This window comes from Narcine bancroftii, chromosome 6 (assembly GCF_036971445.1).
Source record: "Narcine bancroftii isolate sNarBan1 chromosome 6, sNarBan1.hap1, whole genome shotgun sequence".
NCBI classification, from domain to species: Eukaryota; Metazoa; Chordata; class Chondrichthyes; order Torpediniformes; family Narcinidae; genus Narcine; species Narcine bancroftii.
In genome coordinates this window covers 92942017-92960923 of record NC_091474.1, presented here as the reverse complement: position 1 = coordinate 92960923, position 18907 = coordinate 92942017, and the positions used below count along the sequence as shown (strand labels likewise).

General features: G+C 45.5%; 1 protein-coding gene across 6 annotated transcripts in view; it reads left to right on the top strand.

Moving 5' to 3' along the window:
* Nucleotides 1-18907, top strand: part of LOC138736363 (LIM domain-binding protein 3-like) — a 163925-nt gene that overhangs the window by 57399 nt on the left and 87619 nt on the right. For all 6 annotated transcript variants that reach the window (XM_069885746.1, XM_069885744.1, XM_069885745.1 and 3 more), the window contains exons 4-5: nt 7930-8005; nt 16201-16220. In XM_069885746.1, the coding sequence (XP_069741847.1) occupies nt 7930-8005; nt 16201-16220 (96 nt within the window). The remainder of the gene's footprint in view (nt 1-7929; nt 8006-16200; nt 16221-18907) is intronic.

Sequence of the window (18907 nt, the reverse complement as noted above, 5' to 3'; positions counted from 1 at the left end):
AAGGATAGCACCACCACCATCACCACCCCATCCCCTCCCACCCCCACCCAATATACACCTCTTTCTTCTCTGTCCTTCTGTTCACTCTCAACTTATTAAAAGGCCAAAGCCAAATACAGCATGGTGATCACCAAGGGAAAAAATGTTGCATGCACAGAATGTAACAGGTTGGCTGCCCCTGCCATAGGTATTACTTTCCATCGATTTGACCCTGCCTCTTTTCCCACTTTGCTATGTGTTTTGTCAAGACCCTCCTCCTGACCCCACAGAAACTATAAAGTGCGGGATAATTGACCTGAAACGGACTGTGGGGAGGGGTGTGGGCTACTTGTGACAATGAAGGGCAGCAGCAGATGTACCTGGCTGGGCTGGGGGCAGCAAAAAGAACTGGGGGTGGGAGGGAAGGGGCTGTTATCTTATCCGGTTGGAGTTTGGGGGGAAGGTGTGCAGGGCCTACACACAGAATGGGGGTGGGGGGACATGAGGTGATTGGACAGGGAAGGAAATGGCCTTAATTCAGGCATGTTGTTACTGGGGCTGTAAACCTGGTCGGGGTGGGGGAGATGGGTTGGGACAGATGTTGAATTGGGGGGGTCGTGGGGGGTAGGGGTAAGGGAGAAGAGAGGGATGGCTGAGGGTAAGGGAGGGGGATAAGGGAGGGGAGTGAGACTAATATTGATTTGGACATTTGTGCTCCGTGTCCTGCAAAATTACACTCTGGAGCCATGTGTCTCACTCCCCTCATGTGGAATACTCATTATCCCAGCTCTCTGAAGCAAAGTGCTGAAACAATAAAGTCTGCAGGCGCTCTGATTGTAGTGAATAGATTTCATATTTATTGAAAGAGCACCTGGAGGGAGTCACGTGATGGAGTAGTGGCCGGTCAGGGAATTCCAGCCCTCTCCCGAAAAGTTAAAAAAAAAACACACAAAGCACAAAGGTACAAGATTAAAATTTATAATAAAGTAAAAATAAAGGTGAGAAGAAAATGGCAGCGAAGAGAGAAAAGTCGAAAACAACGGGAAGAAAAGAGGAAGAAAGAATGTCGGAAGAAGAAGGTGAAGGCCTTACCTGTCCGAAGAGAGAGAAGCCCGCTCCCACAGGTCAGTGGAAGTCCCGGGCTCGGGACTACAAAAATGGCTCACAGAGCTGAGTAAAAGTGCGCAACCACGCATGAAAAAAAACACACTGACGGGAGGGGGGAACAGGTGCGGAGTCGATCTCCACAGCTGAGAGAGACACCTGCAGCACAGCAGCAGGTGCAGAACACAGACAATAATGACAAGAAGAAAGAAGAGAGTAAAAAGAAAACAAGGAAACAACAGATGGTCAATCCAGAGGAAGAAGAAGAACAGAAAGAAGTGGAAGAAGAAGAGAAAGGCAAGACAATGGATGTATCTTTTTTTAAAGAATATATGGAATCAGTGAAAGAATGGCAATTACAAGAATTTAATGAGATAAAAAGAAGAATTAAGAATGCAGAAGAAAAAATGAATAAAATAGAAATGGTCATGTCAGAGATAGGAAAAAAAGTGGAAAATATGGAAGAACGAGAAATAATTGTAGAAATGGAAGTAGAGGACTTGAAAGAGAAATTAGAAGAATCTAAAAGTTAAAGAGGCACATGAGCTGTTAGCTCAGAAGATAGATATAATAGAAAACTATAATAGAAGAAATAATATAAAGATAGTGGGCCTTAAGGAAGATGAAGAAGGCAAGAATATGAGAGAATTTATAAAAGATTGGATCCCCAGGGTCCTAGGAAGACCAGAATTACAGGAAGAAATGGAAATAGAGAGGGCACATAGAACTTTAGCCCCGAAACCACAAAAACCAAGATCCATTTTAGTAAAATTCTTAAGATATACAACAAGAGAAAATATATTGGAGAAAGCAATGAAGAAAGTAAGAGAAGACAAAAAGCCACTGGAATATCAAGGTCAAAAAAAATTTTTCTATCCAGACATAAGTTTTGAACTCCTGAAGAAGAGGAAGGAGTTCAATACAGCTAAAATGATCTTATGGAAAAAAGGATATAAATTTATGTTAAAGTACCCAGCGGTACTTAAAATAGTTATTCCAGGGCAACAAAACAGACTATTCTCAGATCCAGAGGAAGCAAGGAAATTTGCAGAACAACTACAAAACAAGCAGAGAGATGAAGACATGTAATGAGAGTAAAAATGACCACGAACTATATGTATGTGTGTAAAGGGGTATATGTGTGTATATATATATATATATATAGTGTGTATACATGAATGTATCCGTATTTAGAGGAAAATATATAGAGTATAGACAAGAATTAATAAGGGAGGGAAAGGGAATAGAGGGAATAAGGAGGGAATTAAAAGAGTGACCTTTGTTACATATGAAAATTGAAATCTTTTCGGGGGGGGCTGGGTGGGGAGGAGTTACAGTCACTGCAAAATCAGTTGACGTTTGCGAGTGAATTCGCATAAATCCAAATGGAGAGGGGAGATGTGGTTGCCCGACAAGGGATAAAGGGCAACTCAGGAGGGGGAGGGGAGAATGGGGTTAAAGAACTTTTAAATAGGAGAATAAGGAAAATGTTTGATGTTTTAGAAATGTTGTCTTATAAAGTGTTCAAAACAAGAAAGCAGAAATGGATTAGGAGGAAAGGTGATGATGGAGAAACGGAAAGGGAAGATAAACAAAGTATAAAATGGCTACGCTGAACTATATGACTTTAAATATTAACGGAATACATAACCAAATTAAAAGGAAGAAACTGCTAAATTTACTGAAAAAAGAAAAATTTGATATAGCATTTGTGCAAGAAACACATTTAACTGAATTGGAGCACAAGAAATTAAAGAGAGATTGGGTAGGACATGTAACAGCAGCGTCGTATAATTCAAAAGCAAGAGGTGTAGCTATATTAATTAGTAAAAATGTGCCAATTAAAATAGAAGAGGAAATAATAGATCCAGCAGGGAGATATGTAATGATAAAATGTCAGATATATTTAGAGTTTTGGAATCTACTCAATGTATATTCACCTAACGAAGAAGATCAAAAGTTTATGCAAGATATTTTTTTGAAGATAGCAGATATGCAAGGGAACATATTAATAGGAGGGGATTTCAACCTGAATTTGGATTCAAATATGGACAAAACTGGGAAAAAAATTAACAGAAAGAACAAAGTAACCAAATTTATAATTAAATCGATGGAAGAAATGCAACTTTTGGATATATGGAGGAAACAACACCCAAATGAAAAGGAATATTCATATTACTCGGGTAGACATAAACATACTCAAGAATAGACCTATTTTTGTTATCAGCTCGTATGCAAGATAGAGAATATAAAGCTAGAATATTATCGGATCATTCACCCTTGATATTGACAATAGAGTTAGAGGACATCCCTCCAAGAATGAATAGATGGAGATTAAACTCCATGCGACTTAAAAGGCAGGATTTTAGAGAATTCATTGAAAGACAAATTAAAATGTACTTTGAAATAAATACGGAATCAGTGAAAGATAAGTTTATACTAAGGGATGCAATGAAAGCGTTCATTAGAGGGCAAATAATAAGTTATGTAACCAAGATGAAGAAGGACTATAATTAGGAAACAGAGCAGTTGGAAAGGGAAATAGTAAATATAGAAAAAGAATTAGCAATGAAGGAAGACACAACTAAAAGAAGAGAATTGGCAGATAAAAAAATGAAATATGAAACACTACCAACATACAAGGTGGAAAAGAACATAATGAAGACAAAACAGAAATATTATGAACTAGGGGAAAAAACACACAATATTCTAGCGTGGCAGCTTAAGACAGAACAAGCTAAGAAAATGGTATTGGCATCAAGGAAAAAAGACAAACAAATCACATATAATCCAACGGAGATCAAGGAAAACTTTAGAGAATTCTATGAACAATTATACCAAACTGAAAACAAAGGGAAAGAAGGGAAAATAGATGAATTTTTAACTAAAATTGAACTACCAAAATTACAAATAGAGGAACAAAATAAATTAACAGAACCATTTGAAATAGTAGAAATACAAGAGAAAATAAAAAAAATTACCAAATAATAAAACACCAGGAGAGGATGGATTCCCAATAGAATTCTATAAAACATTTCTTCTTTCTTTGGCTTGGCTTCGCGGACGAAGATTTATGGAGGGGGTAAAAAGTCCACGTCAGCTGCAGGCTCGTTTGTGGCTGACAAGTCCGATGCGGGACAGGCAGACACGATTGCAGCGGTTGCAAGGGAAAATTGGTTGGTTGGGGTTGGGTGTTGGGTTTTTCCTCCTTTGCCTTTTGTCAGTGAGGTGGGCTCTGCGGTCTTCTTCAAAGGAGGTTGCTGCCCGCCAAACTGTGAGGCGCCAAGATGCACGGTTTGAGGCGTTATCAGCCCACTGGCGGTGGTCAATGTGGCAGGCACCAAGAGATTTCTTTAGGCAGTCCTTGTACCTTTTCTTTGGTGCACCTCTGTCACGGTGGCCAGTGGAGAGCTCGCCATATAACACGATCTTGGGAAGGCGATGGTCCTCCATTCTGGAGACGTGACCCACCCAGCGCAGCTGGATCTTCAGCAGCGTGGACTCGATGCTGTCGACCTCTGCCATCTCGAATAAAACATTTAAAGATTTATTAATTCCTCCCCTCCTGGAAGTAATCAATCAGATTGATAAAACACAAAGCTTACCAGATTCATGTAAAACAGCAATAATTACAGTAATACTAAAGCAAGGGAAAGATCCACTCGCACCAGCGTCATATAGACTTAACACAGATTATAAAATAATAGCTAAACTATGAGCAAACAGATTAGCAGAGTATGTACCTAAAATGGTAAATCTAGACCAAACTGGATTTATTAAAAAAAGACGCACAACAGACAATATTTGTAAATTTATTAACTTAATTCATGCAGTAGAAGGGAGTAAAGCACCAACAGTAGCAGTTGCTTTTGACGCAGAGAAGGCCTTTAACAGAGTAGAATGGAATTATTTATTCAAAGTATTGCAAAAATTCAGTTTACCAGAGAAGTATATTAATTGGATTAAAGCATTATATAAGGGGCCATTGGCGAAAGTGACAGTAAGTGGATATATATCAAAGCAATTTAACTTAAGCAGGTCAACACGGCATGGATGCCCACTATCACCCTTATTGTTCGCGTTAGCTATAGAACCACTAGCAGAATTGATAAGAACAGAAAATAATATAAAAGGGATAAAAATAAATGACAAGGAATATAAAATCAGTTTATTTGCAGATGATGTTATAGTATACTTAACAGAACCAGAACTATCAATAAAAGAATTATATAAGAAATTGAAGGAATATGGAGAAGTGTCAGGTTACAAGATTAACGTAAATAAAAGTGAAGCAATGCCAATGAATAATGTGGATTTCTCAAAATTTAAGAAGGAATCACCTTTTAGATGGCAAATGCAAGCAATAAGATACCTAAGTATACAAATAAATAAAAATCTTGGCCATCTATATAAACTCAATTATTATCCACTAATGAAAAACTTACAGGACGATTTAGAGCATTGGAAAGATTTACCATTAACACTAATAGGAAGGATAAACTGTATTAAAATGAACATTTTCCCAAGGATATTATACCTCTTTCAGGCATTGCCAATACACTTGACAGAGAAATTCTTCAAGGAGTTAAAGAAAATAATAAGGAAATTTTTATGGGAAGGGGGGAAACCGAGGATAGCACTAGATAAATTAACAGAATGGTATAAACAAGGAGGCTTACAACTGCCAAACTTTAAAAATTATTATAGAGCTGCACAATTAAGATACCTATCAGATTTTTATCAAACAAGGGAAGAGCCAGATTGGACTAGATTAGAATTAGATAAAATAGGGGAAAAGATACCTGAACACATATTATATAAATGGGATGAAAAATTGGTACAACATAGGAGTTTTCCAGTATTACATCATCTACTCAATATTTGGAAAAAGATTCATGTAGAAAGGAATAAAACAAATTACCAATTACCAAAACTAATATTGACGCAAAATAAGTTACTCCCTTTTACAATAGATAACCTTTCCTTTAGAGAATGGGAGAAAAAAGGGATCAAAAGAATAGAAAATTGTTTTTCAGGAAATAGATTATTATCCTTTGAACAAATGAAAGATAAATACAATATAACTCAAGATACAGTGCTGGCATATTACCAATTGAGATCCTACTTGAAGGACAAATTAGGAAGCAGTCTGAAGTTACCAGAGGGAAGTAACTTTGAATATGTGATTACAGATACAATGATAATCAAAAGATTTATAACAAATATGTATATTAAACTGCAAGAAAAGGAGAATGAGGAAACAAATGGTAAAACTAAACAAAAATGGGAACAAGATTTAAATATAAAGATAAAAAAGGAAACATGGGAGAAGTTATGTTCTGGAACGATGAGAAATACAATAAATACGAGGTTACGTATGATACAATATAACTGGATACACAGGCTATACATTACACCTCAAAAGTTAAATAAATGGGACCCAACAGTATCTGACAGATGTTTTTGATGTAAAAAAGAAATGGGAACAACAATTCATGCAATCTGGACATGTGAGAAAGTAGAAAAATTTTGGTAAGATCTAAACCAAATATTAAATGAAATTACAGAAAACAATATACCAAAAAATCCAGAGATCTTCCTCCTAAGTAACATAAAAAACAAAGAATTTGGAATTGATTTGGATGGTGCACAAAAAAGATTTGTTAAGATAGCTCTAGCCGTAGCAAAAAAAATGTATTATGTCAACCTGGAAATTGGAAGATAATTTGAAAATACAACAATGGTATATAGAAATGAATAAATGTATTCCATTAGAAAAAATAACATATAGTTTAAGAAATAATATTGAAATATTTGAACAAATATGGGAGCCATACATGAAACACAATAGAGAAAACCTACCGGGGACATTCACTACCTAAATTAACGAAAGGAGAAGGAAATGAAAAGAATTGACTCAGTGGAATTTCTTGTTTATTTTTATTGAATGACAACATTGTTTGACTGGTTTAATGTATCTTAGATTTTGTACTTTAAATGGATGGGGGGGAGGTAGGGAGGGTGGGATGGGAGGAGGGAGGAGGGAGGGGGCAGGGAGAAAATGGCACTGTATATATTTGAAAAGGAAAATGTATGTATCATGGTCAATGTGGTTTATGGTGTGAAAAATAAAAAAAATTTTTAAAAAAAGAGCACCTGCAACCCCGAGGTTTTTTCCCTGTGGACACGCAATTGGTAGTGCAAAAAATAACTGCAGACAGCGCGAACAGGTAAATAAACAAAGAACTGTAAATGAAAGTAAACAAACTGACTGTGCAATACAGAGAATGAAAAAGAAAATTAATAAAGTGCAAAAGTAAGAATCCTTAAACGAGTCCCTGATTGAGTTTGTTGTTGAGGAGTCAGATGGTGGAAGGGGAGCAGCTTTTCCTGAACCTGGTGGGGTGAGTCCTGTGGCACCTACACCTCTTTCCAGATGGCAGCAGCGACAACAGAGTGTGAGCTGGGTGATGTGAGTCCTTGATGATTGCTGCTGCTCTCCAATGCAGCATTCCCTGTAGATATTCTCAATAGTGGGGAAATTTTTGCCTGTGATATCCTGGACTGTGCCCACTTCCATTTGCAGGGCTTTCCGCTCAGAGGTACTGGGATCCTGAGCCCTTCGTCAAGGTATAAGCAAAAAGTAGGCAATTGCCTGAATAAAAGGGTGGGGGAAGAAAGGGCAGAGGGAAAGAGCACAGGCCAAATGGGCAAGAGGCCCTATTGATGGCCGTGGATGCATCGTGTTGACTCCGTCAGTGTGTGCAAGAACTGGTGGCTGCAGCAGGAGGGCCTGTGTGCACTTTTAATGAAATCTTCTGACAGGAGGTGAACTTGTTCTCACAGGTCAAGGCGTCCAGGACCGGTTCCCACCGCAGCCCTGAGGATGGACTCCCCCATGCCTGTGATTCCCCATCAGAAGGTAAGACCATTCCCTCCGACGCCAGTGACTGCAGGTCCTGCTGTCAGCTGACCAGGCTCCTGACCTCTGCAGCTGTGGCAGGAATGAAGTCTTTCACTCGGGTCAGCTGTCATTGACTGTTCGTGTCCATGTCCTGGGCCTACGTTTTGCAGTTCCTTACCAGGCCTACCTGAGCAGCTGCCAGCCCCATTACCTCCACACCAGCAAGGTCAGGGTGGCATCTCCGAAACTGTTTTCACTCAGAGCTTTGACCTGGCCCATGACCCCCCGAAACCCTCCTAATTAATACTTCAACCAACAAGCGAGTCAACAACACAGTGAAGCCTCACTGCTTGCTCAGTGTCTTCCTTGCAACTTCATCTTTCCGCACTCATTGTTCGTTGGGAGTTATTCGACACGGAATACTTTGTTTGATGAAGGCACATGGGGTGACGCACAATTTCGGTGGGAGGAGGGATTTGAAGCCTCACCACTCATCACCTTACCCACCCCCCTCCCTTCCACCCCGCAGTTCCTAACTAGGTCTCCAATGACCAATGTTGAGGGGCTCGACTTCATCCCTGAGGTCAGAGCGCAACCTCGCACAAGCCTTGGCTGTGAAACACTTCGCCATCATGGAGTGCCCTGTCACTCTTTGCCTCAGGACAGTTCCAGATGACCGTTGCTGATCTCCACCACGACTTTCCTTTAGAGAAGGTCAGGGGGAGTCACGAGAAGCTCGGCTGCCGTGGATCTAGCATTCCTTGCAGAGTTCCGCTTGATGACCTCCTGTCATTGGCACACAGAATATGATTTCCGCAGGAGGCTGACACACTCCAGCCTGCCCTGGTCTCTCTGTGTCCTCGGGAGAACTCTTCTCCCCTTCCCTCTCCATTGAAGCAGCATTTCCCAGAGGCTGGAAGAGTGTTGCTTTTTAAAAAAAAATTGATGAAATTGCAGTTGCAAAGCTGAGTGCCAGCAACTGCCACATCTTGTAGAGGATCAGTGAAATGTTGGTACTGACCATATGAGAAGGGAAAACCGATGGTGCTATCGTGGAAGCCTCACAGCTGAAGAAACTCTCTCCATTGGACCTTTCGAAGCAAAGTTACGGTTAGCCTAGCAGTTGGTGCAATGCTGCTATAGTGTCATCCCCAGGTTCGAATCCGGCGCTGTCTGTAAGGCGTTTATACGTTCTCCCTGTGTCTGTGCAGGTTTCCCCCAGGTGGAAGAGAGCCTGTGAGGCTGGGAACAAATTTTCTCTTCATTTCTTCCCCTTTTGGAAAAGTTGTTCCTGTCACTCACTTGGGACTTGATTCCTTCCTGGTGCAGTGGAATGTTTCATAGCCCCTGTCACCACACTGGTCATTTTAGGAGCAGGGAGGTTATGCTGCAACCGTACAAAGTACTGGTGAGACCCAGTATCGGCACCAAGTGGGGGTGGGCATTGCCCCCCTGAACAAGGTATTATGACCCTCCATCCCACACTAGGGTGGCCAAATGTCCAGTTTTAGGCTGGCTGGTCCGGCCATCTGCCTTTTGCAGCAGCCCAGGGTCCGTAGGCCGTCTGCAGCCATGTATTTCCTTGAGCCCCATGTGCTAGTGCCGACTGGTGCACGTGCAATGGATTGGAGAACCAGGGCCACTAGCATCACACCCCCCTCTCTCTGACGGAAGTGGACCCGGTTCTCTAATTCATTACGCATGCACTAGGTGGGCGCTAGCAGATGCACACAAGAAGAAACATGGCCCCGTACAGCCAAAGGACACTGGGGTGCCGCATTTAACATGGTAAATGCTTCTCCCACTGATGAGTGAGTTTTCAAGTAGAAAATTGTCCTCCGCCGCCCCCCCCCACTCCCCAATTCCCAGTTACCCTAATGCCCCCCACCCCCCAACTAAGACTTGCTCTGGTGCCAACCCTGGTGAGGTCGATCTGGAGTGCAGTGGTGTCCTTACTCGAGGAAGGATGTACTGGCTTTAGAGGTGGTCCCGAGGAGGTTCACTGGGTTGATTCCAGAGATGAGGGGGTTGGCCTCTGAGGAGAGAGGGAGTCGCCTGGGACTGAACTCGCTGAAATTCAGGGGATCTTCTAGAATCATGTAAAATTCTGAAAGATTGAGGCAGGGAAGTTGCTTTCATTGGTGGGGGAGACCAGAACTAGGAGACGTAGCCTCAAGGTCCGAGGTAATCGATTTAGGATGGAGATGAGGTGGAACTGCTTTTCCCAGGAGGGGTGAATCTGTGGAATTTGCTGCCCATTGAGGTGATCTCAGTGAATATATTTAAGACACGGTTGGATAGATATGTACACACTCAGGAAATTAAGGGATATGGGGAAAAGGCAGGTAGGTGGAGATGAGCCTGTCATCAGGTCAGCCTTTGACTGGCAGCGCAGGCTTGATGGCCAATTTCTGCTCCTGTTTCTTATGTCCTGATTCTCCCCATTGCTTGCCATAATTACAGAGGCACAGCTCTTCCATAGAACATGTCCAGCAGTTTATTGACCCTTGCATTGAAGGATCCCAGCTGTATAGGTGACCTCTCAGGTCCAACCCATGAGCTGTGGCAGTGTCAAATTATTTCTACCATTCTGACCCCAGGTGTTTGCAAGGACGCTGGGTGCTGGTATGACAGGGCCGATGCTGAACTGGCTTGAGAGCAGCTGCCTTCACCTGTGCCGCAGGAGGGCTCATTCCCCAGGGAGAAGGCGCTGTGCCTTGCTCTCCGCCGTGTGGCTAAGCCAGGGGAATGGTGCAGAATGCAGTGCTTGTCCGCTCCTCCCCAGCAGTTCCCCATTGTCTCTCTCTGTTGCCTGAATGATCATGATTTCAAGGCATCTGGTCGAAATCTAATTTTTTCCAAGTGATTGGGCAAATCTCTTAATCCTTTCAATTTAATGAGGGCAAGGTACACAGTTTATTAATTGACACAGGCACACATTCACACGCACAGTCAAGTACAGTCACGCATGTATGAGCACGTGTACGTAGACACGCACGTGCAGGCACACAGGCAAACACACACAGGCATACACCATGAATGGGTCATGGAGATGGTGTGAGGAGAGCCATTGAGTACAAGGAGTGATTCAAGATTCTCCTCCTGAGGGTGAACTGATATCATCAGACCTTGGGATTTGTCAGTCCATCCAGACGGTGGGTCTGATGACACCAGCAACGTACTCCTCGACACTCACTTCACGTCAGCGTTTCCTCAAGCTGTCGTCTCACATCCATGCACAGAGCCGGCATTAGAGACAGCAGACGCCTCCCAGCTCTGAGCTCGCTTCCAAACCTCACAGGTCGGCCCTTCCAGTGTCTGGCCAGTGGTGCACGAGGTAGAGAACCCTGGGTCTTGGACATTCTTCCTCAGACCCTCCTGAATCCAACAGTTAGCTGCTGCGTTTACGGTCTGAGCTGCCGTGTTTAATTTTGTGGCAATTCAAGGAGGTATCGGTTGAGGGGGGGGTGGTTCCCAGTATGAACAGGACAGAATTTGTTTCACCTTCATTTCCCACCCCTGTGATTTGAGGTGGCACGCGACAGGTGTCCCAGCGTAAGATGGACCTAATGCCCAGCTCCTGATTACTGGAGACGTGAGTGACAGGCGCCAGTATTGAGCTCACCAAAGTAGGAACAGCCTTGGAGCCGTAGGCACCTTCCCAAATGCCAGCACCTCCCAGCGGGAACGCCAGGAGCTGGGGAGAGAATTGTGGCCTGATCGATATCGCTGTCAGAGCTTCCACTGCGTCCTTGCTTCTGCCATGAGATAACTGCAGGACTCTTGAGAAGACAGAACAAAGGTGGTTGCTGGCACTCAGTGCTACCTCCCTGCCAAGACCTGAGAGGGCCAAGGTGGCAGCACACATAATCGGCAGCAGCCACAAGGGGTTGCAGATTCCGGACCAGCGGAGGGCACCAGGACATGGGGAGACCAAAAGGTTGCAAATTCAATTTATTGTCGTGTAATAAAATGAGTGCCGTATTACATGAAATTCCTTCTATCTGCTGTGAAGCGGACAGATTTGCCATCAGCAGAAATTAACGGAATCAGAATTTATTCTCATGAACAAGTCACGAAATTCGGAGTTTTGCGGCAGCGTCACAGAGCAAACATTCATATTATAACCCTCTTACAACATCACTATATAAAAAACACGAACAGTAAGGCAGTGTCTGTGGTTCATTGATTATTCAGGAATCTGATGGCAGTGGGGAAGAAACTGTCCTTGTGCTGCTGAGTGCTTGTCTTTAGGCTCCTGTACCTTTTCCCCGATGGTAGCAGAGTGAATGGAAGTGATTGGAACAGAACTGGGATCAGAGAGGAAACGTTCTCCCAGATGGTAGTGATGATGATGGGCAGAGAATGGCAAAGGAGATCCTTGACTACACAGAGGAGGCAGGGATGTAATGGTCTGCACTGGTGAGCTTGAGGCAGCTGGAGGCTATCAACAGGACCTGAAAAATCTCCATTCATCACTGATGAAAGATTTGAGTTTAAGTTTACACATACAGCACGGTAACAGGGCCTTTTGGCCCATGAGCCTTTGCTGCCCAACCCTTGTAGATTTTGAAGGGTGGGAGGAAGCCAGAAAATCCGCCGGAAACCCACGCAGACACGGGGAGAACATACAAACTCTTTACAGACAGCGCCAGATTCGAACACTGGTCCCAGTTGCTGGTGCGTAACAGCATTGTGCTAACCCTGTTGGCTCACTGATGTTGGTCACAGAAAGTGAGAAGCCCATGCTCAGTTTAAGCTGTTCTGTCAACAGGGAAAGGGAAATTTGCAGAATGGTTTTTTTTGGGAGAAGGAACTGGGTTTTGTGAAATGGAAAAGCAGGTAGTGAGGTCTGAAAAGCCAAGGGGTTATCATTCCCTGGGGTGGGGGGGGGTGGGTGGGGGAACGCTGAAGTCTGCGGATTCCCAGCAAGGAAATAAATGAAGACTCGGGGACCGTTCTGAGTTTCTGCATTTGTTAGGCTGTTTTCCACAAAGTGAGAGAGACCAGGTTAATGTGTGCCAGGATTTGGTAAGGTAGTCCAGCCAGAGGGCAGTGATGAAGGCCAAAAATTGACGTGTTTGGGCAAAATTGCTCAAGTCCCAATAAAGGTCCTGACCTGAAACGTTGACCAACCATGGCTACTGCATTGATCCGAATCCCTTATGCACCTCCTGGTTCCACAAGGCTCCACCTCAAGGCTCCACAAGGGAAGGGCGACTGGACCTAATGGACCCTGCCCTGGTAGACTGACCTTTTGAGGCAAGGTACATGCTCCATGGATGAGGTCAAAACCACAAAGGTCTCCTGGGTGGAATTTTTGTGGCCATGTCACCAGTTTGGAAGCCAACTTGCAGCTTGAGTTGGTTTCCACACCCTCTGCGGGAATCATCTGGTGACGTGGTCTTCATTTGGTGCCTTGGTGGCTCTGATGACCTCAGTGGGAGCTTTAGATATTCTGGGTCAACCTGCTTGATTTGTGCTTTGCTTGCCAGTGTGTGGTCTGTGACTGTTTCTTTGCCTCTCTGTCCCCGTGCTTGGCTGTGTGTTGTTGCAGGAAGGAGACCAGGAGACCAGCCTCAGCCGAGTTCGCCGAAACCTGATGTCATCTCCCGAGCGCCGGCTCAATGGAGGAGCCCAGCCCACTGATAGCTCGCGTGCGGCTAACGGGATGTCCTGGCATTGGCCCGGCACCGGGGAGTCCAGCTTGACCCGTAGTCCTCAGCTGACCGAACCCTTCCATCAAACGCCATCCGGGACCACCTCAAAGTTCTCGTCGGCCGCCTCCCTGAGCCCTGACCGCTCACCTCAAAGAGAGGTTGGCCTCTCGCAGGCCTCACCAGGGGTGGCTACTGGAACTGGAGTTCAGGGCACACCGTCCAGAGTCAGTCAGCGCGGGCAGTACAACAGCCCCGTTGGCCTGTACTCTCTGGAGATTATTGAGGAAATGCGGAGGGCCACCACACAGAGCGATGGCAGAAAGGGCAGGGTGTCCACAGGTGGATGGCTGCAAGGGTATGTACCACAACTGCATCCCCACGGGGACCTAGACTTGTCATGGTGGACAGCGTTATTCTGTAGGGAACCTCTTGCCGAATCACCTGGTGACCAGCTTGTAGGCGCCTGCTCCAGTGGCTGGTGGCATTCCCCCCATACCATTGGCTAACCACCACATGGCATTACTGCATCGGGCCTTCTCACTTGCTGCCCGTGAAGGTACCTTCACCTTGCGATCTTCTCGGGTTTTGGATTGTCCAACACAGGCAAGAACATGAGGACTGAAAGCGTTGGAACCGGAAAATTCTTTTGAGAACAGGAAGAGGCCATTCAGTCCATCATTGCTGGTCCCATCCCTGTCAACTTGCAAATTACTTTCCCTCATAACCATCTGTTCCTTCTTGCAAGCTAAAGCTGAGGGGCAAGGCTCCGTCCCAGGATCTTCTCACTGTTTATTCACATGCTGGCTGATCTGCCTTCGCTCCGTGATGTGGTGTTGGATCACGTCCACGCTGAGCTTTCCACGGATGAGGGCGACCCATTGGAATTTGGACTGTTGCACTGGCTCCAGCGGTTAAACAAGGTGACTGAGCAGAAGTCATCTCCTGACCAGGGCCAGGGTTCAGGCATTACCTAATAGTCTCTGATCAGATCAGATACTACTTACCGTCATGTACAGGTAGTCCCCGACTTGCAACCTATGGACTTGCGTCCATCCACACATGCGACCAAAATAATTTAAAAATAAGAAAAAAAAACTTGAACAATTGCAGTGTAAAATGGGCCTATCTATGGTGGCCGCCACGTTGGCTGGTGGCCATCCTCACGTGAGAGCTGGCCTTGGTAGCCGCCACATTGAGATATTTCACTGTTCTTCTTTCTGATTCTGTTGTTGAATACTGACAGTCAGACAGATTTTAGAGTCAGCAGGGGGCTCAGAGTCAACAATAGCAGAGAGAATGAGAAGGATTCAGAGATAGAGAATGGAAGGAAATCGATCATTTTATTCTTCGGTATCACAGGTAGGCAATTCCTTGGCATGCGTCCATTTCGAGATTTGACCGGTCATCCAGAATGGAAGATGGACATGTGTCAGGGAGTACCTGTATTAAAACAGAAATGTTATATTACATGAAATTGCCTGCAGAATTTACAGTTACATAGATCGAACTGATGAAAGAGGATATGGGTTGTCTGCAGGCCAGTGGGGAAGATCAGATCGAGTACGCCAGCATGGATGAGTTTTGGGAAAAATGTCTATTTTCAGCGCTGATGAGGCGTAAGGGTTAGATTCTCTCAACAAAGTGCAGTGTGTCTGAATCAGAATTTTTTTCTCATGAACGTGCCATGAAATTCATTGGTTCGCAGCAGCATCACGGCAAACATTTCTATAAACCACATTTCAAAATAAATAAAAATAGTCCAATAAAAAGAAAGTCCAAGTGAGGCAGTGTCTTTGGTTCGTTGATTATTCTGGAATCTGATGGCGGAGGGGAAGGAGCTGTCCCTGTGGCGCTGGGTGTTTGTCTTCGGCTCCTTTCCCGATGGAGGCAGAGCAAAATGAGTGTGGCCTGGGGGTGGGGGGGAGGGGGGGGGGTGGGGAAGCATCCTTAAGGATAGAGGCTGCTTTTTTAAGACACTGCTTCTTGTTGATGTCCTCGATGAAGTGGTCTGGTGCCCGTGATGTCGCAGGCCGAGTTAACAACCTTCTGAGCATGGGCACTTCTATACAAGACAGTGATGCAACCAACCAGAAGGTTCTCCACGGTTCACCTGTAGAAGGTTTTGAGGATCTTCGGTGACATACCGAATCTCCACAAACTCCTCACAAGGTATAGCCGCTGGCGAGCCTTCTTCACCATTGCATCAACATGGAAGCTTGAGAACAGATCTCAGAGATATTGACACCCAGGAATTTGTCCTTTTCCACTGCTGACCCCCTCGATGAGGACTGGGTTGTGTTTCCCTAACTACTTCCTGAAATCCATAATCATCTGCCTGGTTTTGTTGACATTGAGTGCAAGGTTGTTATGGTTACACCATTCAACAAGTTAAACTATCTCCCTCCTGTACGCTTCCTCATTGCCGTCTGTGATTCTGCCGACAACCATGATGTCAACGGCAAATTTATCGATGGCATTGGGATTGTGCCTGGCCACATAGTCATGGGCTGATGTGAGAACTGAACTGTCCTTTTAATTTGTTTTCTCCCACAGGTTGTCAACACCGCATCCAAGTTAGTGGGCAGTCATCCAGCGGTAGTGTGTTGTGTGTTGTGCCCGTGGCCAGCATGATGGGGCCTTGTTTCTCCCGCCTGCCCTGGTTCCCTTCGAGCTTCAACTTGGACGTAGATGTATCTGTGGACTTTACATTCTATGGGGAGGCGGGTGTTCTAGAATCTTCCATCTGCTATTGAATGCAAACTCTAACTGAGAGGCAACTCTCACTCCTGCAGCACTAGAACTTCCAAGTTTCGAGCACCCACACAGATATTCCCTGCATCAGCTCTTCCGGTTACAAGAGCTTAGGGGCAGGATCGAAGCAGGTTGCCAATTTGGTTCCTTGCTGAAGGGCCAGTAAAGACGAGATGAGGCAATTGGCCCCTTCAATTCCCCTGTGGTAAGGGCATCTGTAATGAAAGGGAACTGTTCCAGAAGAGCAGAAGGCTTTGACCCTCTGGGTCCACAGGCCTGGTTTAGTGAGGTAGAAGATGCAGCAAATTGAAGATTCAGGTCACGTCATAAAAGCAATGTCTTATTACACAAAATTGGCTTTTGTGAGGCAGAGAGATTTGCCATCGGCAGAAATGGCCTCTTACAGTCAGAGAAAGAGAAGCAAAAGAGAGTCTCCATCCTGTCCAATCTATTCCCCATCTTTTGCATGCACACCTTTCCAACTCCAGCAGCTGCTCAGGTTCTGAAGGTGAAAAGAATTTGCTGCAGAGTCATCCTGGAGAACTGTCCAGCTAACGTTCTATAAAATCACAGCTCCACATTCAAACCTCAGCCACTTTAAAAACTGGGAGTTGAAGCAGGAGGGCATGAGAGGGGGGAAACCCTTCTCTTTCTCAAGGACACTAAAAGTAGATTTCTGGGATTCGCCTTGGAGGGGAATGTGCATTGTGAGTAATCTGGTGGAAGTTTGTGCTGCATGCTGGGTAATTGACCGGTTTGTGCAAGGCCTTCTGGGTGCAATGTGCGTTGCCTGCTGGGGAAGCGGAGTGTGTTCGCGCACCCTGGCGACGTGGGGTGAGCGGGGCATGCTGGGAGGTGGGGGTGGGTGCTGAGCCGGAGGCTGGCAGGAGATTGCAGTGTGGTGGTGCTTGGGTTGAAGTCGGTGCCGATGTTGGCAGAACGGAGGTGGGAGGCTGCTCTTCAGCCGTCTGGTGAGAAAGCTTCCTGAGTTGCCTGGCTCCATGCCCTGCAGACACCACCACTGATCCAGCAATCAGTGCCGTTGGAACATTGGTGTGATTTTTTTTTATTTGAGAGACAGCTGTTTGAACCTGCATGGCCTTTCCAACCTGCATGGCCTGGTTTCCATCTCCCCATCCCCCAGTTGTGATCTATGTGCAGACCTTGGGTGAGGAGCACGCAGAAGCCTCTGTGCCATTGAGTTGGCTCTTTGAAGTCCCCCAGGGGGATTCCACATTCTCCAGCACTTCGCTCCTCTGCCAGCGAGCGTCTCCACAAGGAGCCCTGGCAGCTTGCCCTCTGGAACGCTGGCTGGTGAGATGGCAGCGTTAAACACCCTCCTTCACAATGGGTTGTAAATTTTCAGACATACAGCATGGTAACAGGCCCTTTTGGCCCACGAGCCCATGCCATCCAATTGACCAACAACTCCCAGTAATTTTTTGAATGGTGGAGGCCACCAGATTCAAACCCAGGTCACTGGCAAGATAATGGCAGTGCGCTAACCATGTCATGCATGGTTGGAGTCGTTAACTGTGAGTCTGGTCTTGCTGGATGGGATTGGCCGCTCAGTGTTGATCTTCCAGCTTTGGTTTTAATGTGTCGTCATTCCACCACCTCACTCCATGTTACAACACAAGACTGAAACCTTCCCGTCAGTCTCTGCCATACCCCCGTAATGTTCAGCGGCCAGCAGATGGAGTGAACCCAGAGAGGGCATACAGACTCCACACAGGCAGAGCTGGAGGCCGGGACTGAACCAGGCCCACAGGAGCAGCAGTGTTCCCCCCAGGCTGCCTTCCAACTGGTTCAGCCAACAACGCCTGCCCCTCCACCTCCAGCTACAGGTGCAGGAGATCCGACTACGTTTAGTGAGGTGCCATTTCAACACCACCGGCCCAGGTTCGAATCCAACACTGTCCGTCAGGAGTTTCTACATCCTTCCCCCACCCCCACATCCCAGTGACCCACATGGGATTTTCTCCAGGTTTCCTCCCGCTTTCCAACAGGGTTTGTTGATGTGGGCCAGAGGGTTCTATTACCCTATTGGATATCTAAATTAAAATGACTGTGCCACCCCCAACTCAACTTTTTCCTGCTCCCCCTCATCTCCCTAGGGTCACGGATCTGCAAATGGAGGCACACAGGAAATGCTGCAGGAACTCCATGGGACGAGCTACCACTGACGTCGCTCTAGCACCTGAGTTCCTCCATAACACGTTTTCTTGGTCACAAATCCTGACCATTTCTTCGGCCAATCCAGCATCTTTCAAAGGTCAAAGGTCAGATCAACCTTCTATCTGTGAAGGTTCCTCAAAACCTTCAGCACAGAAAGTGGCCCTTCAACCCATCTAGTCTGTGCTGAACAGTCCACACCCGTCAGCCTGCTCCCGGACCATAGCCCTCCATACCTCACCCGTCAACGGACCACTCCAAATTATTCTTAAAAAAGAATTTAGGACCAGACGCTTCTGCACCTCCTTCCCCATCTCCACCACCACCCTCCCCA